This window comes from Kogia breviceps, chromosome 15 (assembly GCF_026419965.1).
Source record: "Kogia breviceps isolate mKogBre1 chromosome 15, mKogBre1 haplotype 1, whole genome shotgun sequence".
Classification (NCBI taxonomy): Eukaryota; Metazoa; Chordata; class Mammalia; order Artiodactyla; family Physeteridae; genus Kogia; species Kogia breviceps.
Genome location: NC_081324.1, coordinates 74,267,960 through 74,293,067, shown reverse-complemented (window position 1 = coordinate 74,293,067; position 25,108 = coordinate 74,267,960). Strand labels below are relative to the sequence as shown.

Below are 25,108 nucleotides of genomic sequence, written 5' to 3'. Positions count from 1 at the left end.
TATCGACCAGGGTTCTTGGCCTAATCAATAGAAATTGATAAGAAGCCAGACAAAAAATTCAGGCAAGGCTTTATTGGGGCCCCTGCTGCAGCAGGGGGAGCAAAAACAAGTAACAGGTTCCCTTCATCGCTCCCTGAGGGTGTTGAGGGTAAGGGTGGTCCAGGGGTCAGGGCAGAGGGGTGGCTTAGGTGGTCTGCCTTTCCCCTTGGTGGTGCTATGTGGGGTTTTGGTCTTTTTGTATCTTGTTCATAATTTGCCCCAACTGCACATGTACACAGTTATTTTTAGTCCTGTGTAGTTTCTTTGTATTTTGTTGCTTGAGGAGACCCAGGTGCAAGCACTGCAGCAAAGGGATCTGGGTCCCAGGTCCCGGCCTGTCTCAATAGGGATGCAATCAGAAAAATCCAGACTGTGGGGAACTATAGGGAAAAAATATATATTGTTTCCTCAATTTAAAAAAGACCAAAAAATGGAAGGGGAACCTGGTGATTAAAAGATATCTTTAAAAATCTGAATATCACAGAGGCTGGATTTCTAGAAAGGTGCTATGAAGAGCCTGGCAGACACTCTCCCCAGTGAAGCAACTATTTAACTGTCAAAATTATAAACAACGCAAAACAAAAAACAACTATTTAAAGCCCCAGGGAATTTTCCTAAAGACATATAACAAGTGGAGGAATATTTATTCAAAGTGCTGAAGGAAGAATTCTGCCAACCAAGAGAGTCCTATACCCAGCAAAACTATTTCTTACAAATGAAGATTAAATAAAGGTACTCCCAAATGAATAAAAATGGAGAGAATTGGTTGCTAGCAGACTTTGTACAAGAAATATTAAAAGAGAGAATTCCCTGGTGGTCCAGTGGTTAGGACTCCATGCTCTCACTGCCAAGGGCCTGGGGTTTTTTGTTTTTATAACTACTTTTGTGTGCTAATTCTATCATATGTGTCATTTCTGGGTCAGGTTCAGTTGATTGATATTGTTCCTCATTATGGGCCTTAATGTCCTACTTCTTTGCATGCCTGGTAATTTTTAATAGGGTGCTGGATATTTTTGTATTCCTATATACTTTAAAAAAATTTTTAATTTAATTTTTTTATACAACAGGTTCTTATTAGTCATCAGTTGTATACACATCAGTGTATACATGTCAATCCCAATCGCCCAATTCATCACACCATCCCCCCACCCCCACCTGCCACTTTCCCCCCTTTGGTGTCTGTATGTTTGTTCTCTACATCTGTGTCTCAATTTCTGAATGGCCTGGGTTTGATCCCTGGTCCCTGGTCAGGGAACTAAGATTCCACAAGCTGTGTGGTGTGGCCAAAAAAAAAAAAAGAAAAGAAAAGAAATATTAAAAGAAGTTCCTTAGACTGAAAGGAAGTGATGCAATACAATAATGTGAATCCACATGAAAAAATAAAGATTTCCAGTAAAAATAATTACGTAGGTAATGGTGAAAGACAGTGTGATTACATATTTCTTTTTCTTTCTTCTCAATTCTTTTTTTTAACATCTTTATTGGAATATAATCGCTTTACAATGGTGTGTTAGTTTCGGCTTTATAACAAAGTGAATCAGCTATACATATACATATATCCCCATACCTCCTCCCTCCCACCCTCCCTATCCCACCCCTCTAGGTAGACACAAAGCATCGAGCTGATCTCCCTGTGCTCTGTGGCTGCTTCCCACTAGCTATCTATTTCACATTTGGTAGTGTATATATGTCCATCCCACTCTCTCACTTTGTCCCAGCTTATGTTTAAAAAGCAATTACATAAAACAGTATCTATAAAATTGTATTATATTGTTGGGCCTATAACGTACATAAATGTAATATATTTAACAATAACAACACAAAAGTTAGGGTGGGAATAAGGCTATATTGCGGTAAGAACATTTTAATAGATGATAAATCATATGAATAAATAAAGGGAACCAAAAGTGATAAATAAGAAGGTTAATATTATAACTTTATAGATTTGTGCTCCCCCTTCTTCTCTTAGGTTCATTAAAAGACATTATAGAAAGCAATAATTGTAACAATATATAGTTAACATATACAGATGTAATATGAATAAAAAATAGAAATAAAAAGGAGAGTAGATGGAGCTATATAGGAGTAATATTACTGGAATTAAATTAGTATAAATATGTATCAAAAGATTATGTAGGAGTATATCCTATTGGAATTAAGTTAGTATAAATCTGAGGTCAGTTTTGATAAATTAAAATGTACATTTTAAGCCCTAGGGCAACCACTAAGAAAATAGCTCCAAAAATATAGTTTAAAATAAATAAAGTGAGAGAGCGGCATGGACTAATATATACTACCCAATGTAAAATAGATAGCAAGTGGGAAGCAGCCACATAACACAGGGAGATCAGCTTGTTGCTTTGTGATCACCTAGAGCGGTGGGATAGGGAGGGTGGGAGGGAGACTCAAGAGGGAGGAGAGGGCTTCCCTGGTGGCGCAGTGGTTGGGAGTCCGCCTGCCGATGCAGGGGACATGGGTTCATGCCCCGGTCTGGGAGGATCCCGCATGCCACGGAGCGGCTGGGCCCGTGAGCCATGGTTGCTGAGCCTGTGCGTCCGGAGCCTGTGCTCCTCAGTGGGGGAGGCCACAGCGGTGAGAGGCCTGCGTACTGAAAAAAAAAAAAAAAGAGGGAGGAGATATGGGGATATATGTATATGTATAGCTGACTCACTTTGTCATAAAGCAGAAACTAACACACCATTGTAAAGCAATTATACTCCAATAAAGATGTTTAAAAAAATAATTGAAGAACTCAAATGGCTCACTAGAAAATATTCACTTAAGCAAAAAGGAGGTAATAAAGGAGAAACAAAGGAGAACGTGGACATGAGATAAATAGAAAATAAATGGCAAATATCAGATAAAATACAACTATAATAATAGTATTAAATGTGAATGGATTAAACAGTTGAATCAAGAGGCAGAGATCCAACTATTTGCTGTCAATAGGAGATAAACTTTTTTCTTCCGGTTTTATTGAGATATAATTGACATATAGCACTGTGTAAGTTTAAGGTGTACAGAATAATGATTTGACTTAAATAAATCAGGAATTGATTACCATAATAAGTTTAGTGAACATCCATCATCACATGTAGATAAAAATAAAAGAAAAAGAAAAAAGTTTTCCTTGAGATGAGAACACTTAGGATTTACTCTTACCAACTGTTATATATAACATACAGCAGTTTTTGTTTGTTTTAATTTATTTTTGGCTGTGTTGGGTCTTCGTTGCTGCACACGGGCTTTCTCTAGTTGCAGCAATTGGGGATTACTCTTCGTTGCAGTTTGTGGGCTTCTTATTGTGGTTGCTTCTCTTGTTGCACAGCACGGGCTCTAGGCGCACGGGCTTCAGTAGTTGTGACGCGCAGGCTCAGTAGTTGTGGCTTGTGGGCTCTAGAGCTCAGGCTCAGTAGTTGTGGTGCACGGGCTTAGTTGCTCCACAGCAAGTGGGATCTTCCCAGACCAGGGCTTGAACCCATGTCCCCTGCATTGGCAGGTGGATTCTTAACCACTGTGCCACCAGGGAAGCCCCATACAGCAGTTTTAATTATATTTATCATGTTGTACTTTACATTTCTAGTACTTATTTATCTTATAACTGGAAGTTTATACCTTTTGACCACCTTCATCAATTCCCCCTCCTCCCACCCCCGCCTCTGGTAACCACAAGTCTGATCTCTTTTTCTATGACTTTGTTTGTTTTTTGAAGCATTATTTACTTACAAACACTATGTTAGTTCCTGATGCACAAGATAGTGATTCTACATTTCTGTACTTTACAAAATGATCACCATGATAAGTCTAGTTACCATTTGTCACCATACAAAGATATTACATTGTTATTGACTATATTCTCCATGCTGTACACTTCACCCCGAGATTCATTTATTTTGCAACTGGAAGTTTGTACCACTTAATCTCCCTCACCTATTTCACTCATCCCCCAACATCTCTCCACTCTGTCAACCACCAGTTTGTTCTCTGTATCTGTGAATCTGTTTCTGTTTTGTTATGTTTGTTCATTTGTTTTTTAGAATCCACATATAAGTGAAGTCATTCAGTACTTGTCCTTGTCTGTCTGACTTATTTCACCTACCATAATACCCTCTAGGTCCATCCATGTTGTAGCAAATGGTAAGATTTCATTCTTTTTTGTGGCCAAGTAATATTCCATTTTACACACACACACATGCACAGACACTATATTTTCTTTATCCATAGGCATGTAGGTTGCTTCCATATCTTGCCCATTGTAAGTAATGCTGCAGTGAACATATGTGTGTATATATCGTTTTGAGTTAGTGTTTTTGTTATATTCAAAAAATACCCAGAAGTGGAATTGCTGGATCATAAGGTAGTTCAATTTTCAGTTTTTTTGAGGAAACTTCTTACTGTTTTCCATAGTGGCTACACCAGTTTACATTCCCATCAACAGTGCACTAGAGTTCATTTTCTCCACATCCTCTACAACACTTGTTATTTGTTGTCATTTTGATAATAGTCATTCTGACGGGTAGGAGGTGATATATCATGGCGGTTTGATTTTGTATTTCTGATGATGTTGAGTGATGTTGAGTGATCTCAGTGATGTTGAGAATCTCTCTTTTTTTTTCTTTGCAATTAACTTACTTATTTTATTTTTTATTCAGTTTTTAAAGGTCACTTTCCATTCACAGTTATTATAAAATATTGGCTATATTCCCTGTGTTGTACAATACATCCTTGAGCCTATCTTATACCCAATAGTTGTACCTCCCACTCCTTCATCCCTATATTGCCCCCACCCACTAGTAAACAATAGTTTGTTCTCTATATCTGTGAGTCTGCTTCCTTTTTGTTATATTCACTAGTTTGTTGTATTTTTAGAATCCACATATCATACAGTATTTGTCTTTCGCTGTCTGACTTATTTCACTTAGCATAATGCTGTCCAATTCCATCCATGTTGCTGCAAATGGCAAAATTTTATTCTTTTTTATGGCTGAGCAGTATTCAATTTTATATAGTTACTATTTCTTCTTTATCCATTCATCTGCTGATGGGCATTGAGGTTGTTTCTGTGTCTTGGCAATTGTAAATAATGCTGATATGAACATTGGGTTGCATATATTTTTTCAAATTAGTGTCTTCGTTATTTTCAGATATGTACCCAGGAATGGAATTGTTGGGTTGTATGGCAGTTCCATTTTTAGTTTTTTGAGAAACCTCCCTACTCTTCTCCATAGTGGCTGCATCAATTTACATTCCCACCAACAGTGTACAAGGGTACCCTTTTCTCCACATCTTCGCCAACATTTGTTATTTGTTGACTTTTTGTTAATAGCCATTCTGACAGGTATGAGGTGAAATCTAATGGTGTTTTTTTTTAACATCTTTATTGGATTATAATTGCTTTACAATGGTGTGTTAGTTTCTGCTCTAAACAAAGTGAATCAGTTATACATATACACATGTCCCCATATCTCTTCCCTCTTGCATCTCCCTCACTCCCATCCTCCCTATCCCACCCCTCTATGTGGTCACAAAGCACCAAGCTGATCTCCCTGTGCTATTCGGCTGCTTCCCACTAGCTATCTATTTTACATCTGGTAGTGTATATATGTCCACACCACTCTCTCACTTTGTCCCAGCTTACCCTTCCCCCTCCCCATATCTTCACTTCCATTCTCTAATAGGTCTGCATCTTTATTCCCATCCTGCCCCTTGGTTCTTCATAACCTTTTTTTTTTAAAGATCCCATATATATGTATTAGCATACGGTATTTGTTTTCCTCTTTCTGACTTACTTCACTCTGAATGACAGTCTCTAGGTCCATCCACCTCACTACAAATAAATCAGTTTCTTTTGTTTTTATGGCTGAGTAATATTCCATTGTATATATGTGCCTCATCTTCTTTATCCATTCATCTGTTGATAGACACTTAGATTGCTTCCATGTCCTGGCTATTGTAAATAGAGCTGCAATGAACATTGTGGTACATGACTCTTTTTGAATTATGGTTTTCTCAGGGTATATGCCCAGTAGTGGGATTGCTGGGTCATATGGTAGTTCTATTTTTACTTTTTAAGGAACCTCCATACTGTCCTCCATAGTGGTTGTATCAATTTACATTCCAACCAACAGTGCAAGAGGGTTCCCTTTTGTCCACACCCTCTCCAGCGTTTATTCTTTGTAGATTTTTTGATGATGGCCATTCTGACTGGTGTGAGATGATACCTCATTGTAGTTTTGATTTGCATTTCTCTAATGATTAATGATGTTGAGCATTCTTTCATGTGTTTGTTGGCAATCTGTATATCTTCTTTGGAGAAATGTGTGTTTAGGTCTTCTGCCCATTTTTGGACTGGGTTGTTTGTTTTCTTGATATTGAGCTGCATGAGCTGCTTGTAAATTTTGGAGATTAATTTTTTGTCAGTTGCTTCATTTGCAACTATTTTCTCCCATTCTGAGGATTGTCTTTTGGTCTTGTTTATGGTATCCTTTGCTGTGCAAAAGCTTTTAAGTTTCATTAGGTCCCCTTTGTTTATTTTTGTTTTTATTTCCATTTCTCTAGGAAGTGGGTCAAAAAGGATCTTGCTGTGATTTATGTCATAGAGTCTTCTGCCTATGTTTTCCTCTAAGAGTTTGATGGTGTCTCGCCTTACATTTAGGTTTTTAATCCATTTTGAGTTTATTTTTGTGTATGGTGTTAGGGAATGTTCTAATTTCATTCTTTTACATGTAGCTCTCCAGTTTTCCCATCACCATTTATTGAAGAGACTGTCTTTTCTCCATTTTATATTCTTGCCTCCTTTATCAAAGATAAGGTGACCATATTGTGTGGGTTTATCTCTGGGCTTTCTATCCTGTTCCATTGATCTATATTTCTGTTTCTGTACCAGTACCGTACTGTCTTGATTACTGTAGCTTTGTAGTATAGTCTGAAGTCAGGGAGCCTGATTCCTCCAGCTCCATTTTTCTTTCTCAAGATTGCTTTAGCTATTCGGGGTCTTTTGTATTTCCATACAAATTGTGAAAATTTTTATTCTAGTTCTGTGAAAAATGCCACTGGTAGTTTGATAGGGATTGCATTGAATCTGTAGATTGCTTTGGGTAGTAGAGTCATTTTCACAATGTTGATTCTTCCAATCCAAGAACATGGTATATCTCTCCATCTATTTGTATCATCTTTAATTTCTTTCATCAGTATCTTATAATTTTTTGCATACAGGTCTTTTGTCTCCTTAGGTAGGTTTATTCTTAGGTATTTTATTCTTTTTGTTGCATTGGTAAATGGGAGTGTTTTCTGAATTTCACTTTCAGATTTTTCATCATTAGTGTATAGGAATGCAAGAGATTTCTGTGCATTAATTTTGTATCCTGCTACTTTACCAAATTCATTGATTAGCTCTAGTAGTCTTCAGGTAGCATCTTTAGGGTTCTCTACATATAGTATCATGTCTTCTGCAAACAGTGACAGCTTTACTTCTTCTTTTCCAATTTGGATTCCTTTTATTTCTTTTTCTTCTCTGATTGCTGTGACAAAACTTCCAAAACTATATTGAATAAGAGTGGTGAAATTGGGCAACCTTGTCTTGTTCCTGATCTTAGTGGAAACGGTTTCAGTTTTTCAACATTGAGAACGATGCTGGCTGTGGGTTTGTCATATATGGCCTTTATTATGTTGAGGTAAATTCCCTCTATGCCTACATTCTGGAGGGATTTTATCATAAATAGGTGTTAGATTTTGTCAAAAGCTTTCTCTGCATCTATTGAATGATCATATGGTTTTTCTCCTTCAGTTTGTTAATATGGTGTATCACATTGATTGATTTGCATATATTGAGGAATCCTTGCATTCCTGGGATAAACCCCACTTGATCATAGTGTATGACACTTTTAATGTACTGCTGGATTCTGTTTGCTAGTATTTTGTTGAGGGTTTTTGAATCTGTGTTCATCAGTGATATTGGCCTGTAGTTTTTTTTCTTTGTGACATCTTTGTCTGGTTTTTGTATCAGCGTGGTGGTGGCCTCATAGAATGAGTTTGGGAGTGTTCCTCCCTCTGCTATATTTTGGAAGAGTTTGAGAAGGATAGGTGTTAGCTCTTCTCTAAATGTTTGATAGAATTCACCTGTGAAGCCATCTGGTCCTGGGCTTTTGTTTTTTGGAAGACTTTTAATCACAGTTTCAATTTCAGTGCTTGTGACTGGTCTGTTTATGTTTTCTATTTATTCCTGATTCAGTCTCAGAAGGTTGTGCATTTCTAAGAATTTGTCCATTTCTTCCAGGTTGTCCATTTTATTGGCATACAGTTGCTTGTAGTAATCTCTAATAATCTTTATTATTGCTGCAGTGTCGGTTTTTATGTCTCCTTTTTCATTACTAATTCTATTGATTTGAGTCTTCTCCCTTTTTTTCTTGATGAGTCTGGCTAATGGTTTATCAATTTTGTTTATCTTCTCAAAGAACCAGCTTTTAGTTTTATTGATCTTTGCTATCATTTCCTTCATATCTTTTTCATTTATTTCTGATCTGATCTTTATGCTTTCTTTCCTTCTGCTAACTTTGGGGTTTTTTTGTTCTTCTTTCCCTAATCACTTTATGTGTAAGGTTAGGTTGTTTATTTGAGATGTTTCTTATTTCTTAAGGTAGGACTGTATTGCTATAAACTTCCCTCTTAGAACCGCTTTTGCTGCATCCCATAGGTTTTGGGTCATCATGTTTTCATTGTCATTTGTTTCTAGGTATTTTTTGATTTCCTCTTTGATTTCTTCAGTGATCTCTTGGTTATTAAGTACTGTGTTGTTTAGCCTCCATGTGTTTGTATTTCTTACAGATTTTTTTCCTGTAATTGATATCTAGTCTCATAGAGTTGTGGTTGGAAAGGATACTTGATATGACTTCAATTTTCTTAAAATTACCAAGGCTTGATTTGTGACCCAAGATATGATCTATCCTGGAGAATGTTCCATGAGCACTTGAGAAGAATTGTACTCTGTTCTTTTTGGATGGAATGTCCTATAAATATCAATTAAGTCCATCTTGTTTAATGTGTCATTTAAAGCTTGTGTTTCCTTATTTATTTTCATTTTGGATGATCTGTCCATTGGTGAAAAATGAGGTGTTAAAGTCCCCTACTATGATTGTGTTAACTGTCAATTTCCACTTTTATGGCTGTTAGTATTTGCCTTATTATTTTTTTTATGGTATGCGGGCCTCGCACTGCCGCGGTCTCTCCTGCCATGGAGCACAGGCTCCAGACGCACAGGCTCAGCGGCCATGGCTCATGGGCCCAGCCGCTCTGCAGCACGTGGGATCCTCCCGGACCAGGGCACGAACCCACATCCCCCGCATCGGCAGGCGGACTCTCAACCATTGCGCCACCAGGGAAGCCCAGTATTTGCCTTATTTATTGAGGTGCTCCTATGTTGGGTGCATAAATATTTACAATTGTTATATCTTCTTCTTGGATTTATCCCTTGATCATTAATTATGTAGTGTCCTTCTTTGTCTCCTGTAATAGTCTTTGTTTTAAAGTCTATTTTGTCTGATATGAGAATTGCTACTCCAGCTTTCTTTTGATTTCCATTTGCATGGAATATCTTTTTCCATCCCCTCACTTCCAGTCTGTTTGTGTCCCTAGGTCTGAATGGGTCTCTTGTAGACAGCATATATACGGGTCTTGTTTTTATATCCATTCAGCCAGTCTGTGTCTTTTGGTTGGAGCATTTAATCCATTTACATTTAAGGGAATTATTGATATGTATGTTCCTATTACCATTTTCTTAATTGTTTTGGGTTTATTATTGTAGGTCTTTTCCTTCTCTTGTGTTTCCTGCCTAAAGAAGTTCCTTTAGCATTTGTTGTAAAGCTGGTTTGGTGATGCTGAATTCTCTTAGCTTTTGCTTGTCTGTAAAGCTTTTAATTTCTCTGCCAAATCTGAATGAGATCCTTGCTGGGTAGAGTAATCTTGGTTGTAGATTTTTCTCCTTCATCACTTTAAATATGTCCTGTCACTCCCTTCTGGCTTGCAGAGTTTCTGCTGAAAGATCAGCTGTTAACCTTATTGGGATTGCCTTATGTGTTACTTGTTTTTTTCCCTTGCTGCTTTTAATATTTGTTCTTTGTATTTAATTTTTGATAGTTTGCTTAATATGTGTCTTGGTGTTTTTCTCCTTGGATTTATCCTGTTGGGACTCTCTGTACTTCCTGGACTTGATTAACTATTTCCTTTCCCATATTAGGGAAGTTTTCAACTATAAGCTCTTCAAATATTTTCTCATTCCCTTTCTTTTTCTCTTCTTCTTCTGGGACCCCTATAATTTGAATGTTGGTGCGTTTAATGTTGTCCCAGAGGTCTCAGAGACTGTCCTCAATTCTTTTCATTCTTTTTTGTTTATTCTGCTCTGCAGTAGTTATTTCCACTATTTTATCTTTCAGGGCACTTATCCGTTCTTCTGCCTCAGTTATTCTGCTATTGATCCCTTCTAGAGAATTTTTAATTTCATTTATTGTGTTCTTCATCACTGTTTGTTTGCTCTTTAGTTCTTCTAGGTCCTTGTTAAACATTTCTTGTATTTTCTCCATTCTATTTCCAAGATTTTGGATAGTCTGTACTATCATTTTTCTGAATTCTTTTTCAGATAGACTGCCTATTTCCTCTTCATTTGTTAGGTCTGGTGGGTTTTTGCCTTGCTCCTTCATCTGCTGTGTGTTTCTCTGTCTTCTCACTTGCTTAACTTACTGTGTTTGGGGTCTCCTTTTCACAGGCTGTAGGTTCATAGTTCTCATTGTTTTTGGTGTCTGTCCCCAGTGGCTAAGGTTGGTTCAGTGGGTTGTGTAGGCTTCCTGATGGAGGGGACTAGTGCCTGTGTTCTGGTGGATGAGGCTGGATCTTGTCTTTTAGTTGGGCAGGTTCACATCTGGTGGTGTGTTTTGGGGTGTCTGTGGCTTTATTATGATTTTAGGCAGCCTCTGTGCTAATGGATGGGATTGTGTTCCTGTCTTGCTAGTTGTTTGGCATAGGGTGTCCAGCAGTGTAACATGCTGGTCATTGAGTGGAGCTGGGTCTTGGCGTTGAGATGGAGATCTCTGGGAGAGTTTCACCATTCGATATTATGTGTAGCTGGGAGGTCTGTTTTGGACCAGTGTCCTGAACTTGGCGCTCCCACTTCAGTGGCACAGCCCTGACACCTCGCTGGAGCACCAAGAGCCTGTCCTCCACACGGCTCAGAATAAAAGGGAGAAAAAAAAGGAAGGGAGAGAGGGATAAAATAAAATAAAGTTATTTTAAAAATAATTATTAAGAAAAAAAATTTTTAAGTAAAAAATACCAAAAAAAAACCAGACAGACAGAACCCTAGGACAAATGGTAAAAGCAAAGCTATACAGACAAAATCACACACAGAAGCATACACATACACACTCACAAAAAGAGAAAAAGGGAAAAATATATATATATCGTTACTCCCAAAGTCCACCTTCTTACTTTGGGATGATTCATTGTCTATTCAGGTATTCCACAGATGCAGGGTACATCCAGTTGATTGTGGAGATTTAATCCACTGCTCCTGAGGCTGCTGGGAGAAAGTTCCCTTTCTCTTATTTGTTCACTCAGCTCCTGGGGTTCAGCTTTGGATTTGTACCTGCCTCGGCGTGTAGGTCGCCTTAGGGCATTTGTTCTTCGCTCAGACAGGACTGGGTTAAAGGAGCAGCTGATTTGGGGTCTGTGGCTCACTCAGGCCAGGGGGAGGGAGGAGTATGGACGTGGGGCGAGCCTGCGGTGGCAGAGGCCAGCATGACATTGCAGCAGCCTGAGGCGTACCGTGCGTTCTCCCGGGGAAGTTGGCCCTGGATCATGGGACCCTGGCAGTGGTGGGCTGCACAGGCTCCTGGGAGGGGAGGTGTGGAGAGTGACCTGTGCTTGTACACAGGCTTCTTGGTGACCGCAGCAGCAGCCTTAGCGTCCCATGCCCGTCTCTGGGGTCCATGCTGATAGCCATGGCTCACACCCGTCTCTGGAGCTCCTTTAAGCAGCACTCTTAATCCCCTCTCCTCACGCACCAGGAAACAAAGAGGCAAGAAAAAGTCTCTTGTCTCTTCAGCAGCTCCAGACTTTTTCCCGGACTCCCTCCTGGCTAGCTGTGGCTCACTAGTCCCCTTCAGGCTGTGTTCACACAGCCAACCCCAGTCCTCTCCCTGGGATCTGACTGAAGCCCGAGCCTCAGCTCCTAGCCCCCACCCGTCCCGGTGGGTGAGCAGACAAGCCTTTCAGGTTGGTGAGTGCTGGTCAGAACCGATCCTCTGTGTGGGAATCTCTCCGCTTTGCCCTCTACACCCCTGTTGCTGCTCTCTCCTCCGTGGCTCCAAAGCTTCCCCCCTCCACCACCCGCAGTCTCCACCTGCGAAGGGGCTTCCCAGTGTGTGGAAACCTTTCCTCCTTCACAGCTCCCTCCCACTGGTGCAGGTCCCGTCCCTATTCTTATGTCTCTGTTTTTCCTTTTTTCTTTTAGCCTACCCTGGTAGGGAGTTTCTTGCCATTTGGGAGGTCTGAGGTCTTCTGCCAGCGTTCAGTAGGTGTTCTGTAGGAGTTGTTCCACATGTAGATGTATTTCTGATGTATTTGTGGGGAGAAAGGTGATCTCTGTGTCTTACTCTTCTGCAATCTTGAAGCTCCTCTCTAATGGTGGTTTTGATTTGCGTTTCCCTGATGATTAGCAATGTTGAACACCTTTTCATGTTTCTGTTGGCCATCTGCATTTCCTCTTTGGAAAAATGTCTATTCAGTTCTTCTGCCCATTTTTAATCAGGTTATTTGTTTTTTTGATGTTGAATTGTATGAGCTGTTTTTGTATGTTGGATTTTAATCCCTTATCAGTCGTATCATTCGCAAATGTTTTCTCCCATTCTGTAGGTTGTCGTTTTGTTTCAGTGATGGTTTCCTTTGCTGTGCAAAAGCTTTTAAGTTTAATTAGGTTCCAGTTGTTTATTTTGCTTTTATTTCCTTTATTTAGGAAAAGGATCCAAAAAAATATTGCTGTGTTTATGTCAAGGGGTGTTCTGCCTATGTTTTCCTCTAGGAGTTTTATATTATCTGGTCTTACATTTAGGTCTTTAATGCATTTCGAATTTATTCTTGTATATGGTGTTAGGGAATGTTCTAATTTGACTTACATGTAACTGTCTGGTTTTCCCAGCACCACTTTTTAAAGAGATTGTCTTTTCTCCATTGTATATTCTTGCCTTCTTTGTTGTAGATAAATTGGCCGTAAGTGCATGGGTTTATTTCTGGGCTTTCTGTCTTGTTCCATTGATCTGTGTATCTATTTTTATGCCAGTACTATACTGTTTTGGTGACTGTAGCTTTGTAGTGTAGTATGAAGTCAGGGATCATGATTCCTCCTGCTTTGTTTTTCTTTCTCAAGATTGTTCTATTAAAGTTCTTTTGTGTTTCCTTACAAAATTTTAAATTATTTATTCTAGTTCTGTGAAAAATACCATTGGTTTTGTTTTGTTTTGTTTTGTTTGCGGTATGCGGGCCTCTCACTGTTGTGGACTCTCCCATTGCGGAGCACCGAACGCGCAGGCTCAGCGGCCATGGCTCATGGGCCCAGGCACTCCGCAGCATGTGGGATCTTTCCAGACCAGGGCACGAACCTGTGTCCCCTGCTTCGGCAGGCGGACTCTCAACCACTGAGCCACCAGGGAAGCCCACACCATTGGTATTTTGATAGGGATTGCGTTGAATCTGTAGAGTGCCTTGGGTACTATGTTCTTTTTAGCAGTATTAATTCTTCCAATCCATGAACATGGGATATCTTTCCATCTGTTTGTGTCATCTTCAGTTTCTTTCATCAGTGTCTTAGAGTTTTCCAAGTACTGGTCTTTTACTTCCATGGTTAGATTTATTACCAGGTATTTTATTCTTTTTGATGCTATTGTATATGGGATTGTTTTCTTAATTTCTCTTTCTAGTAGTTCATTGTTAGTGTATAGAAACGCAACAGATTTCTGCATATTAATTATGTATCCTGAAAATTTATGGAGTTGATTTATGAGTTCTAGTAGTCTTTTGGTGGTGTCTATAGGATTTCTATAGGATTTCTCTGCATAGTGTCATGTCGTTGGCAAACTGACAGTTTTACTTCTTCCTTTCCAATTTGGATTCCTTTTATCTTTTATTTCTTTTTCATGTCTGATTGCTGTAGCTATCAGTGAATCAGTTATACATATACATATAGCCACTCTTTTTTAAGATTCTTTTCCCATATAGGCCATTACAGAGTATTGAGTAGAGTTCCCTGTGCTATTCAGTAGGTCCTTATTAGTTACCTATTTTATATATAGGAGTGTGTATATGTCAATCCCAATCTCCCAGTTTATCCCTCCCCCCACCCCTTATCCCCTGGTAACCATAAGTTTGTTTTCTATATCTGTGACTCTACTTCTGTTTTGTAAATAAGGCCATTTGTACCCTTCTTATGTCCTTTTCAATTAAAAAATAAAACAGAAAAAGATTCTATGAGATCCTCATAAAATTAGAACAGTTGGGTGAGAGGAGGTGGATAATGCTGTGGTTCCTCTGAACATTCAAAAGGATAAAATAAGGAAGCTGGGACCTATTTTAGGCCTGGGTAGGTTTTCCAGACTTGGCCCTGTTTTGCATGGTATGGATAGTAGATGGTAAGTTACTAATAGAACAGTAGGTAGGATTCTTACAGCAGAAAATAATGTAGAAAATTGAAGGAAGCTATAGTGGGACAGTTATGATGGGCTGTTTTGATTTTCACCTAGATATTCTACATTTCCTCATTTTTCTACACTGTCAATTACATCTGGTACCTGTACAAAGAGCTGAGGATGAAACCCCACCAGAGTGGACAGAGCACAGTTCCACTGGTAAGTTTTATTCAGAGCTAATAGTTATGAACAGTATGCTAAGACAAACCTATACATCCTTGATAAATAGCACTCAGCACTGGCGGAGTTTCCAGTCTGTTGACATGACTTCCTCTTCTCTCTTGCCATCACTGCCACCACCAACAGGATTTGATTATAGGAGATATTATTTATAGTATTGCCATTCCTGCCTGGTTCCTTTCAGTAAGGGAAATCCTTCTTGGCTCTATGCCAATCCATCATTTTTAGAGTAAAGAAAAAGATCTTGGAGAGCAGTTAGGGAAAGTGCTCAGCCAGCTAACATGGGATTTGGGCTACAGGTATTGGAAAGGGAGGGTGTTTGTTCTGCTCTGATGTATTTCTTTGGTATGTGTGGGTAACAGGTATTGGTTTGCAGAAGGGCAGAGGAATTCATGTGTGGTAATCAGAAAACAAGGATCCAGGGAGCAACTGTCTTTCCTTCTTTGGTTCACAAAGAGTTTTGGGCACTGTCTAGCATTACAAAAAGAGAGGAGAACACAAAGTCAGTGAGTCGGTACATCTGGATTCTTTTTTGTGTATACATATCTTACATGTTACATAGTTCACCTATTTCATGTGTACAATTCAGTGGTTTTAAAAGTAAACTTATCAGGTTGTAAAATTATCGTCGGTACATCTGGATTCTTTTTTGTGTATACATATCTTACATGTTACATAGTTCACCTATTTCATGTGTACAATTCAGTGGTTTTAAAAGTAAACTTATCAGGTTGTAAAATTATCATCATAAATCAGTTTCAGAATATTTTATTTGCCCCAATAAGATTGTTCATGCGCATTTACTGTTAATCCATTTTCCATACCCTGCCCTAGGCAACCACTAATATACTTTCTGTCTCTATAGATTTTCCTTTTCTGGATATTTCATATAGACATTTCATATATCATACAAAATGTCATTGTCTCTGTGTCTGGTTTATTTTATTTAGCATAATGCTTTTGAAGTTCATTCATTGTAGTGTGTCTAAGTAATTCATTCCTTTTTATTGCTCAATAATATTTGATTGTATAGTACACTTAGTCTGGTTTTTTAGGAATTTATTTATTTATTTATTTTTTACACTTAGTTTCTTATTTCTGATTCTTTCAGTAAATCACTAAGTGATTTAACAGAAGACATATTTATGATAGCAATTGTCATTTCTTTATATGTCTTTATGTATTTTAATCTTACTATACATATCTTACAAATATTCCAGCCCTTTTATTTCTGTAGTATCCATCCTGTTGTGGCTTTTTGAAGGGGAATTTTTGTTCAAGAGCACCATGGAGTAAATGAATCTGGAAATCCTCCCAACATACTTCTTCCAGAGCCTACAGATCAGTTCTAGAACAAATGAAAGTGGTATACTGTCATGTATATGGGGAAACTCAGCAAATGTTTGTTGAATGAGTAAATGGTATTATAGCACTGTGAAAAGAGCGTTTGAAAGTGAATCAGGAGATCTGTCTTATAAACCTAGTTCTGTCATTTATCTCCTATGTGTCCTTGGACACATCATCTCCCTTACTTGGGCCTCAACTTTTCATCATAAAAATGAAGTGCTGGTCTATGTGATCTTTAATGTCTTCTTCCAGCTCTAAAATGCTACAATACTCTTAAATTCTCACCTGACTGAATTCTTAAGAAGAAACTCTTCTTGCTTTTTGTAGCCTTGCTCTAGGTACATACTGCTGGAAAAGGGCAGGAGTATAGAGTGCTTTTAAATTCTTTTCTCTTTTTTTTCTTTTTTGTTGTAAGGACAAAGTGCAGTAAGGAAATCCTTGAAAAATTAATATGACGAGACCCCCCTTATCAGCATCCCAGACTAGATATTATAGTCTGTACAAGTACTGTCAATAGAACTCTTTGCAATGATTAAAATATTTTATGTACTGTTCAGTTCTATAGCCACTAGTCATATGTGGCTATTGAGCACTTGAAATGTGGCTGATGTGATTGAGGAACTGAATTTTTATTTCATTTAATCTTTTTGTAAAATCTCTATTTTATTTAATCTTAATTTTAATTTAACCACATGAAGCTAGTGGCTACTGTATTGTACAGCCCGGGACTATATTCTGATCCCTTTATCTCTTGTTTACCTCTGAGGATTCAACCCTTATAATTATTCTTTTGTATTTTCAACTTGTATAGTTTCTTAGCTCCCTGCAATTTAGTAATGACCCATGGGTATGTATCCATTTTACATGTTAGTTTACATAATCCTACCATCCTGGAGCTAGAAGATACTACAAAGAAACAATTAGTTCAGTTCCCTCCCTTCAAGCAGATTAATGTCAAAAAAGTTCAAGAAATGTATAGATATAGTATTTAAAGTTTTCATTCATTAATTCACTCATAAGCTAAGAGACTAACTGGAATTTGAGAGAAGTTCTTCAGCTACAGAGTTATTCTCTAAATAAGTAGTCATGAGACCAGAAGCCAAGGATGGGGACAACATGGGGGAATATTATCCTGAGTCTTGGGCTCCTGGTAGTAGAACAAATTAATCTTTTTTTTTAAATTGAAGTATAGTTGATTTACAATATTAGTTTCAGGTGTACAACATATTGATTCAATATTTATATAGATTATACTCCATTTAAAGTTATTACAAGATAATGACTATATTTCCCTGTACCATATGATATATCCTTGTTGCTTACAGAGCAATTTAATTTTTGAAGGAAAATAAAAGGAGAAATGTAAGGTTAACTCTCATATATAATATTCTGTTGCTTTCTATGCATACAAATGCAGTATTGATACTTCTCTTTATAACCCATGCTGTGACACTAGTTCCAAGAAGACAAACTCTATCCCCAAATTTGCCCACACTGCCTATTATTCTGTCATTATAGCTTTATATCAGGAGCCTTGAAGATTTGTTTTTCATTTTTGAGTTCTCTTTTAAATACCCCAGGAAGACTTTGGCCCTAAAGTATTACTAGTAAGCTTTTTACCAGAGATTCATTGACAGTGAACAGCAGTTAAACACAGGATAGCCACCTGATGATGGATAGAGGAAAGAATAAAAAGAGAAGAAGAAACGTGAGTGGGAGAGGTCACCAAAGACTAATTTTACTTATTTCCCTTTTTACCTGAAGTCGACACTGGCTGTTCTACTTTAAATCATTTGCTATTCCTGATCCAAAGTTCTTAGGGAAAATCAGTTACCCACCTCTGATTATTGATTAATTGCTCACTTAATCCTTATTGATCCCTAACAATGGCATTCCAGAATATAATATGATCTCTGCCTTAAAATATTGGATTGGCCAAAAAGGTTATTTGGCTTTTTCCGTAAGATGGCTCTAATAGTGCTTAGTTGTCTTTAAGTTCATTTGAAACAATTTTGTTAGATCGTATTGTGACAGCTGTCATATTGGCATGCATTTTTAAAAAATTGATCACAATTGGTGAGTTTTTGTGTAGCCATTTTAATATTGAAGATGGAAGAGAAAAAGCAACATTTTTGGCATACTATGCTTTATTATTTCAAGAAAGGTAAAAACGCAGTGCAAAAAGAGATTTATGCAGTGTATGGAGAAGGTGCTGTGACTGATCGAATGTGTTGAAAGTGGTTTGCAAAGTTCGTGCTGGAGATTTCTTGGTGGACAATGCTCCATGGTTGGATAGACCAGTTGAAGTTGATAACGATCAAATTGAGACATTAACTGAGAACAATCAACATTATACCATGTGGGAGATAGCCAACATACTCAAAATATCCAAATCAAGTGTTGAAAATCATCTGCACCAGCTTGGTTATGTTAATCGCGTTAAGGTTTGGGTTCCACAGAAGTTAAGTGAAAAAAACCCCTTCTTGACTGTATTTCTGCATGCGATTCTCTACTTAAATGTAACGAAAACATTTTGTTTTTAAAACAAATTGTGGCAGGCAATGAAAAAGGATACTGTACAATAATGTGGAATGGAAGAGATAGTGGGGCAAGCGAAATGAACCACCACCAACCACACCAAAGGCCAGTCTTCATCCAAAGAAGGTGATGTTGTGTATATGGTGGGATTGGAAGGGAATCCTCTATTATGAGCTCCTTCCAGAAAACCAAACGATTAATTCCAACAAGTACTGCTCCCAATTAGAACAACTGAAAGCAGCGCTTGAGGAAAAGCATCTGGAATTAGTCAACAGAAAACGCATAATTTTCCGTAATGGTAGTGCAAGACTGCATGTTTCTTTGATGACAAGGCAAAAACTGCTGCAGCTTGGCTGGGAAGTTCTGATTCATCTGCCGTATTCACCAGACATTGCACCTTTGGATTTCCATTTGTTTTGGTCTTTACAAAATTCTCTTAATGGAAAAAATTTCAATTCCCTGGAAGACTGTAAAAGGCACCTGGAACAGTTCTTTGCTCAAAAAGATTAAAAAGTTTGGGGAAGATGGAATTATGAAGTTGCCTGAAAAATGGCAGAAGGTAGTGGAACAAAATGGTGAATACGTTGTTCAATAAAGTTCTTGGTGAAGATGAAAAATGTGTCTTTTATTTTTACTTAAAAACCAAAAGAGCTTTTTGGCCAACCCAATAGAAAAAAATTTGTTTTCTATTATATTAAGACGTTCTGTTCAAAATCTCTCTCCATAAACTCCTAGTGGATATGGGCCATTCTTCTGTAAGTTGTTTTACAGTGTCTAATACAACTGGGAATTTTTGAAATGTTCTTTCTTCTAGATAGGTCATATTCAAAGGGCTTTTTTGACTCTGCCCTATTATACTAAACCTGGCCTATAATGGTTTCTGCTGGTCGTCTTATACATAGACTTTTATTCCACCCATATGGTCTGAAAAGTCTACACCTCCCTTGATCTAAAAGAGGAGAGGATTGAACTATTATTAGAAGATGAAGGATTATGGTGTGATTTCATATTTGCCTTTCTTCTTAAGAGAATTTGTTGTGGTATCCAAATGTTATATTAAGCTACTTTCTACAGGCCCTCTTTGTGGCTTTTGGTGTACTTTTTAGAATATAGTAGTACAGATAAAATTCTGTTATCTTCAGTGCTAAGGAACTATCTATTTCATTGAATTTTTAAAAATAACTTTATTTATTTTTGGTTGCATTGGGTCTTCGTTGCTGCGTGCAGGCTACTCTTCGCTGCAGTGCACAGGCTTCTCATTGTGGTGTCTTCTATTGTTGCGGAGCATGGGCTCTAGGGACACGGGCTTCAGTAGTTGTGGCTCGCGGGCTCTAGAGCACAGGCTCAGCAGTTGTTTCACTCGGGCTTAGTTGTTCCATGGCATGTGGGATCTTACTGGACCAGGGCTCGAACCCATGTCCCCTGCATTGGCAGGCGGATTCTTAACCACTGCACCACCAGGGAAGCCCCCTATTTCATTGAATTTTATATCAAATATTGCTTAACTGAAGCAAACCTGCTGTTGGGAATTTTTGTACTATCAAATGATAAGTGATGATCTGGTATTTATTGTAATATGATTAGCAATATCCTAAGACATTACTCACGTTTATTCTTTTCATAGGTTATAGGTTATACCTGTCGAGTTAGTCAAATAGCCATCATTTTGTCAAGGTAAGAGTTTTGGTTTCCTTCCTAGCAAGGTGTAGACTCTCGTTAGTCTTGGGTCTAGGTAGGAACAAATAGGAGGACAATGCCCCTATTTCCATTGATTCTGTCACTCCTGGGTCCTCACAGAGCTTTACTAAGTAAGAAACAACAAATGTGTGATCATTGATTCCATTTTCCCAGGTAAAATAGGCAAGCAATTTGAAGTTTCAGATTGGGTTTTAGTCCCAATTCTGCCATTAACTCTATGTGACCTTCAATAAATATTTCCCTTTAAGTCTTTTGACTTCTAATTCCTTTTCATATATCATGAAAAGTTGTAATAGGTGGTTTTCAAGATCTTATTCACCTTTATAACATTGGGTGAGACTCTTAAAATTATTAAGCTCAGAAAGGATCTGGATCTCACCTAAAGTGGTAGTCACATTGAATTGGTTTTAGACTTTATATAACTTTTACTCCTAGATCTTTTCCTCTTATAGGGATCTGGATATATTTAGCTGGATAAATAACTGGTTGCTTAAAGCTGTGCTTGGGAAAAGCTCTCAGGAAGGAGCTGATGAGAATGAAGTTATTACTGGTCACCATGAAAAAAGTGAAACAGAGTGATCACAGAGCTCCTTGGTAGATTATTCATTTCACGATTACCCACTTGGATTTTTAATCTGATCATACAGCTCCCAGAGACTCTCTGTGAAACTCTGTTAGGGTTTATTAACCTATGTATAAAATACATTCCCCACTCCACTTCCCCAGGAACTTGAAAAGAAGGTATACTTAAAGTTTTTGAGGTACTTTTCTTGAAGGAATTAAATGTATATGTATTTGTGGAGAGTGGGTGGGGAGATGGAGTGGGAAGGACAGGAGAATATTTTGCAAAGGGAAAATGGCATTAAAAAAAGTCTGAATATTAGGGTGATAAGTTTTTTTCCTCCCAGCCTGATACCTCTACTATTGATGATACCTGTATTCTGTTTGGGCAATGCCAGTGAATGTTTCCGCAACTTCAGCCAGAGCCACAGGTAAGTAAGGACCAAACCTATCATTTTTATGATAGACTACACCTATTCTTTTCTGTAACTAAAGATGGAAGAAGACTTTGTACATACATTCTGGCCAAGGTGCTTGTATTTTAAATGGGCTTTGGACAAGTTGTACAGTCAAGGCCAAATATATATAAGCAGAAATATCAACGCAAAATGACTAGATGATAATGTGTCAGTGAGAAGGAACAAGGTGTTATGGGCAAGGCTTAGCTAAATGATAAGTTAAATTACATACTCATTAACTTTTGTTACACCAAATAGGTATCTCTCTGGTCTTATACCTGTAGCAGCATTGCTGACCATTGATTCTCTTCCTAGGTGTATCCTGATGTACTCACCACCAACAGCCATGGCTAAAGTCCTGCCTTCTGCCAACACATCAGTGTGTAGCACACTTTATTTTTATGGGCTTATCATTTTCCTGGCCAGCTTTCTACTCAGCCTCCTCACCATTGTGGTATGGTGCCACCCTACTTGCCTTTATGGAAAGAGAGGGGGCGGTTGGGTGGGATGGGGCAGTATTCCCAGGCCTGGGAAAGATGAGGCGGAGAGGCACTTCTTATAGTCCTAGAACTAAGAATGTGTCTAGTAGATATTGATAATTTAATTACTACCTCAGTCTTTTGGACTCCCCAAGATCAAATGATGAGTGGGGGAAAGAGCCTATATTCATTATGTGAGAATTATGCTCACTCTAGAAATAATGTGATCCTGTGGATCCTCATGGAGGAACAGACCAGAAAACTAGTATGTGTCCGGTATATTCTTAATACAGAATGATACCCTAGAACACAGGACATCTTCTCTGTTTTAATTTTCCAAATAATTAAAGAGTTTTATTTTCTCAGTTCTTTATTGACTATAAATTTGCATTTATGCTATGTCTAACTGGGTTTAAAGTGCTGAGTGACTCAGACAGTTATTAAATACTCATTTGACATCATCAGACTGATGGACAAGTAATCATCCATGGGACAATACATTATTTATATATAACTGCCCAGTACAAAATCAGTAAGCAAGTGAATATGCCTTTTTATTTGTCCTATCTACTTTTCAGTATCATTTTCTCCTTTTCCTATGCTAGTTCAGGGATTATAAACTATGTGGTTGCAGACCAACTTTATCCCACAGTTTTTTTCTTTTTGCTAGCACAGCTAACATCTGTGAATGAAATACAATTGTGGAAAATTTTCTTTGACAATTCAAAAATAAGTTATGGAGATAGCTTAGATCAAATCAGCAACTTTGTAAAGAATGCACAATGACTAGTTTATATTAAAATGGCCTTGATGGTTTTCATTTAGAACTGATTGACAGGAGAGACAGGTCTCCCAAAACCTGGCACCCTAGGGATTCCTGTTTTCTCCTTCAGAATAACCCAGACTTCAGTGGGCATTCAGGACTGGCATTCTGATTCTTTTGTAATCAGCAAACGGTGAACTGATTCTACTAAATGTAAATATTCTCAAATAAGTTCAAGCCTCTTTATGATTCCTATGTCTGTGGGGAAAGGAAACTACATGGCTAACCTTAAGTAATTGGGTTATTAACTTACAGAGTGGATCTGGATTATTAGGAAGTTTCAGATTTGGTCAGATTTTATTACCTAATTTACTCCCCACAAAAAGGACATTGAACTGATTTATATTTATTTCATTAACTAAACCATATTCAAATTGCTCCCAAATGGAAGGGAAAAACAATCTGTTTTCCATCTAGGGGCAAGAAGAGACTTCCTAAAACTTTTTTTTCTGGGAGTTGAGAATTTAAGCTCTGTCACAGTGCTAAAGTATTTATTTTAGGGGTATTAAGCACAGAACACTTTTTAACACAGCCTTTATTTATTTATTTATTTATTTTAAACATCTTTTTTGGAGTATAATTGCTTTACAATGGTGTGTTAGTTTCTGCTTTACAACAAAGTGAATCAGCTTTACTGTATATATAATTCACCATATACATATATCCCCATATCTCCTCCTTCTTGTGTCTCCCTCCCACCCTCCCTATCCCACCTCTCTAGGTGGTCACAAAGCACCGAGCTGATCTCCCTGTAACACAACCTTTAATAAAGTGTTTTAAAAGAGAATCTGGTTAGATCTTAGTTTTAACTTCCCATGCATATTGTGATTAACCTCATTGAGAAAAATAAAAGCCTGAGGGTTGAGGTAAGGTTTATGTACTGAACATATATAGTTTGACTAATATCTGTCCATTTATCTGGCCAAGCAAAAGATCACTCTAGAGATAATTTTCTCTCAAAAAAAGCCTGGTCTCAGATGGTAAAGACAGGAGGATGGTCTTTCCTGCTGTCAGAGCCTAAGAGAAGGATCTCTCCAAAATAATAGACTAGACCTGGGAAGTTTTAGTAAGCCTTAGGCAGACTACTCACTGCTATACCCGTGTTTAGGTCTTACTCATTCAAGCCCAGACACTTTATAAGAAGTTTCTGAAATCGACTGGCTTTCTGGGGAGTGAACAGTGGGCAGTGATTCACATTGTGGAGCAGCGAGTACGCTTCTACCCAGTGGCCTTCTTTTGCTGCTGGGGCCCAGGTGGGTATCTTAATGGAAAGATTTGGGCAATGAAAAGGGTAACCATTAGATTGTGGTCAAGCAAAGTAGTCTCACCAAGAAGGATGACTACAAATTTCTGTCCAGCATGTAAAATTTACCTTCATTCCATCCATATCTTCTTATGTTTTAGAAATTAAGAGAATTAGATGTGAGATGATATGAGAGGAAATGTACTGACAGAACTCAGAGATATTAACACCTGCCCTTTCTACTACATAAAGTTAAAGTGTGAGGATCAGATAGGATAATGTTTATGAAAGGGCTTGGTAAACATAAGTTAAGAATTGTAACTTATGATCTTCCTATAGTATGTCTTGCCACCATTGCTACTCTAATAATCTGCAAAGTTTAATCAATGAGGAATAGCAGTTAGAGATCTGAGGCCAGTGGTTTATATAACTGGTTAATCTCACTGCTAGTCTTCATTATGCCTATAATTCTCACAATGCTTAGGTGTGTATACTGAAAAAATTATGCTCAGGCAGCCAGGGCTGGCAGCAAGATTTATACTTTGTGTTTTCACAGCTGTCATTCTGATGATCATAAAGATGACTAAGCCACAGGACACCAAACTTCACATGGCCCTCTATGTTCTCCAGGTAACAACTTCAACATCCAGGATTTCTGTTCTTATACTCTCTTATCCTGTTCTTTTACATTGCCATTATTCAGTAAGCACAATTTTTTCCCTTAGGGTATTTCTTTCTGCATTGCAAGAGAGAAAATATATTATTTATATTCAGTTTTGAAGAATGTGGAAATTTCCTCACAGATGAGGTAGATACCTTTGTGAAAGTGCTGCCATGCATTCTAGAGCATATATATCTCAGGCCAACTTCATTTCATTGATGTGTGTTTTTTTAAGGGATGGGTAACAAAAGACAAGATCTACCAGATAATGTTCTTATGAAACTCTGATAGTGACATGATTCTCTCTCACCCAGAGTGAAATGAATGGGATAAAATAGCTATTCTAGGTGAATGG

The 25,108-nt window shown here is 37.9% G+C and overlaps 1 protein-coding gene across 8 annotated transcripts in view; it reads left to right on the top strand.

Annotated features, from left to right (window-relative positions):
• Positions 1–25,108, top strand: part of TMEM116 (transmembrane protein 116) — a 143,933-nt gene that overhangs the window by 62,102 nt on the left and 56,723 nt on the right. For all 8 annotated transcript variants that reach the window (XM_067015013.1, XM_067015010.1, XM_059040574.2 and 5 more), the window contains exons 5-10: positions 14,820–14,924; positions 20,455–20,504; positions 21,437–21,520; positions 21,863–22,001; positions 23,958–24,102; positions 24,649–24,722. In XM_067015013.1, the coding sequence (XP_066871114.1) occupies positions 14,820–14,924; positions 20,455–20,504; positions 21,437–21,520; positions 21,863–22,001; positions 23,958–24,102; positions 24,649–24,722 (597 nt within the window). The remainder of the gene's footprint in view (positions 1–14,819; positions 14,925–20,454; positions 20,505–21,436; positions 21,521–21,862; positions 22,002–23,957; positions 24,103–24,648; positions 24,723–25,108) is intronic.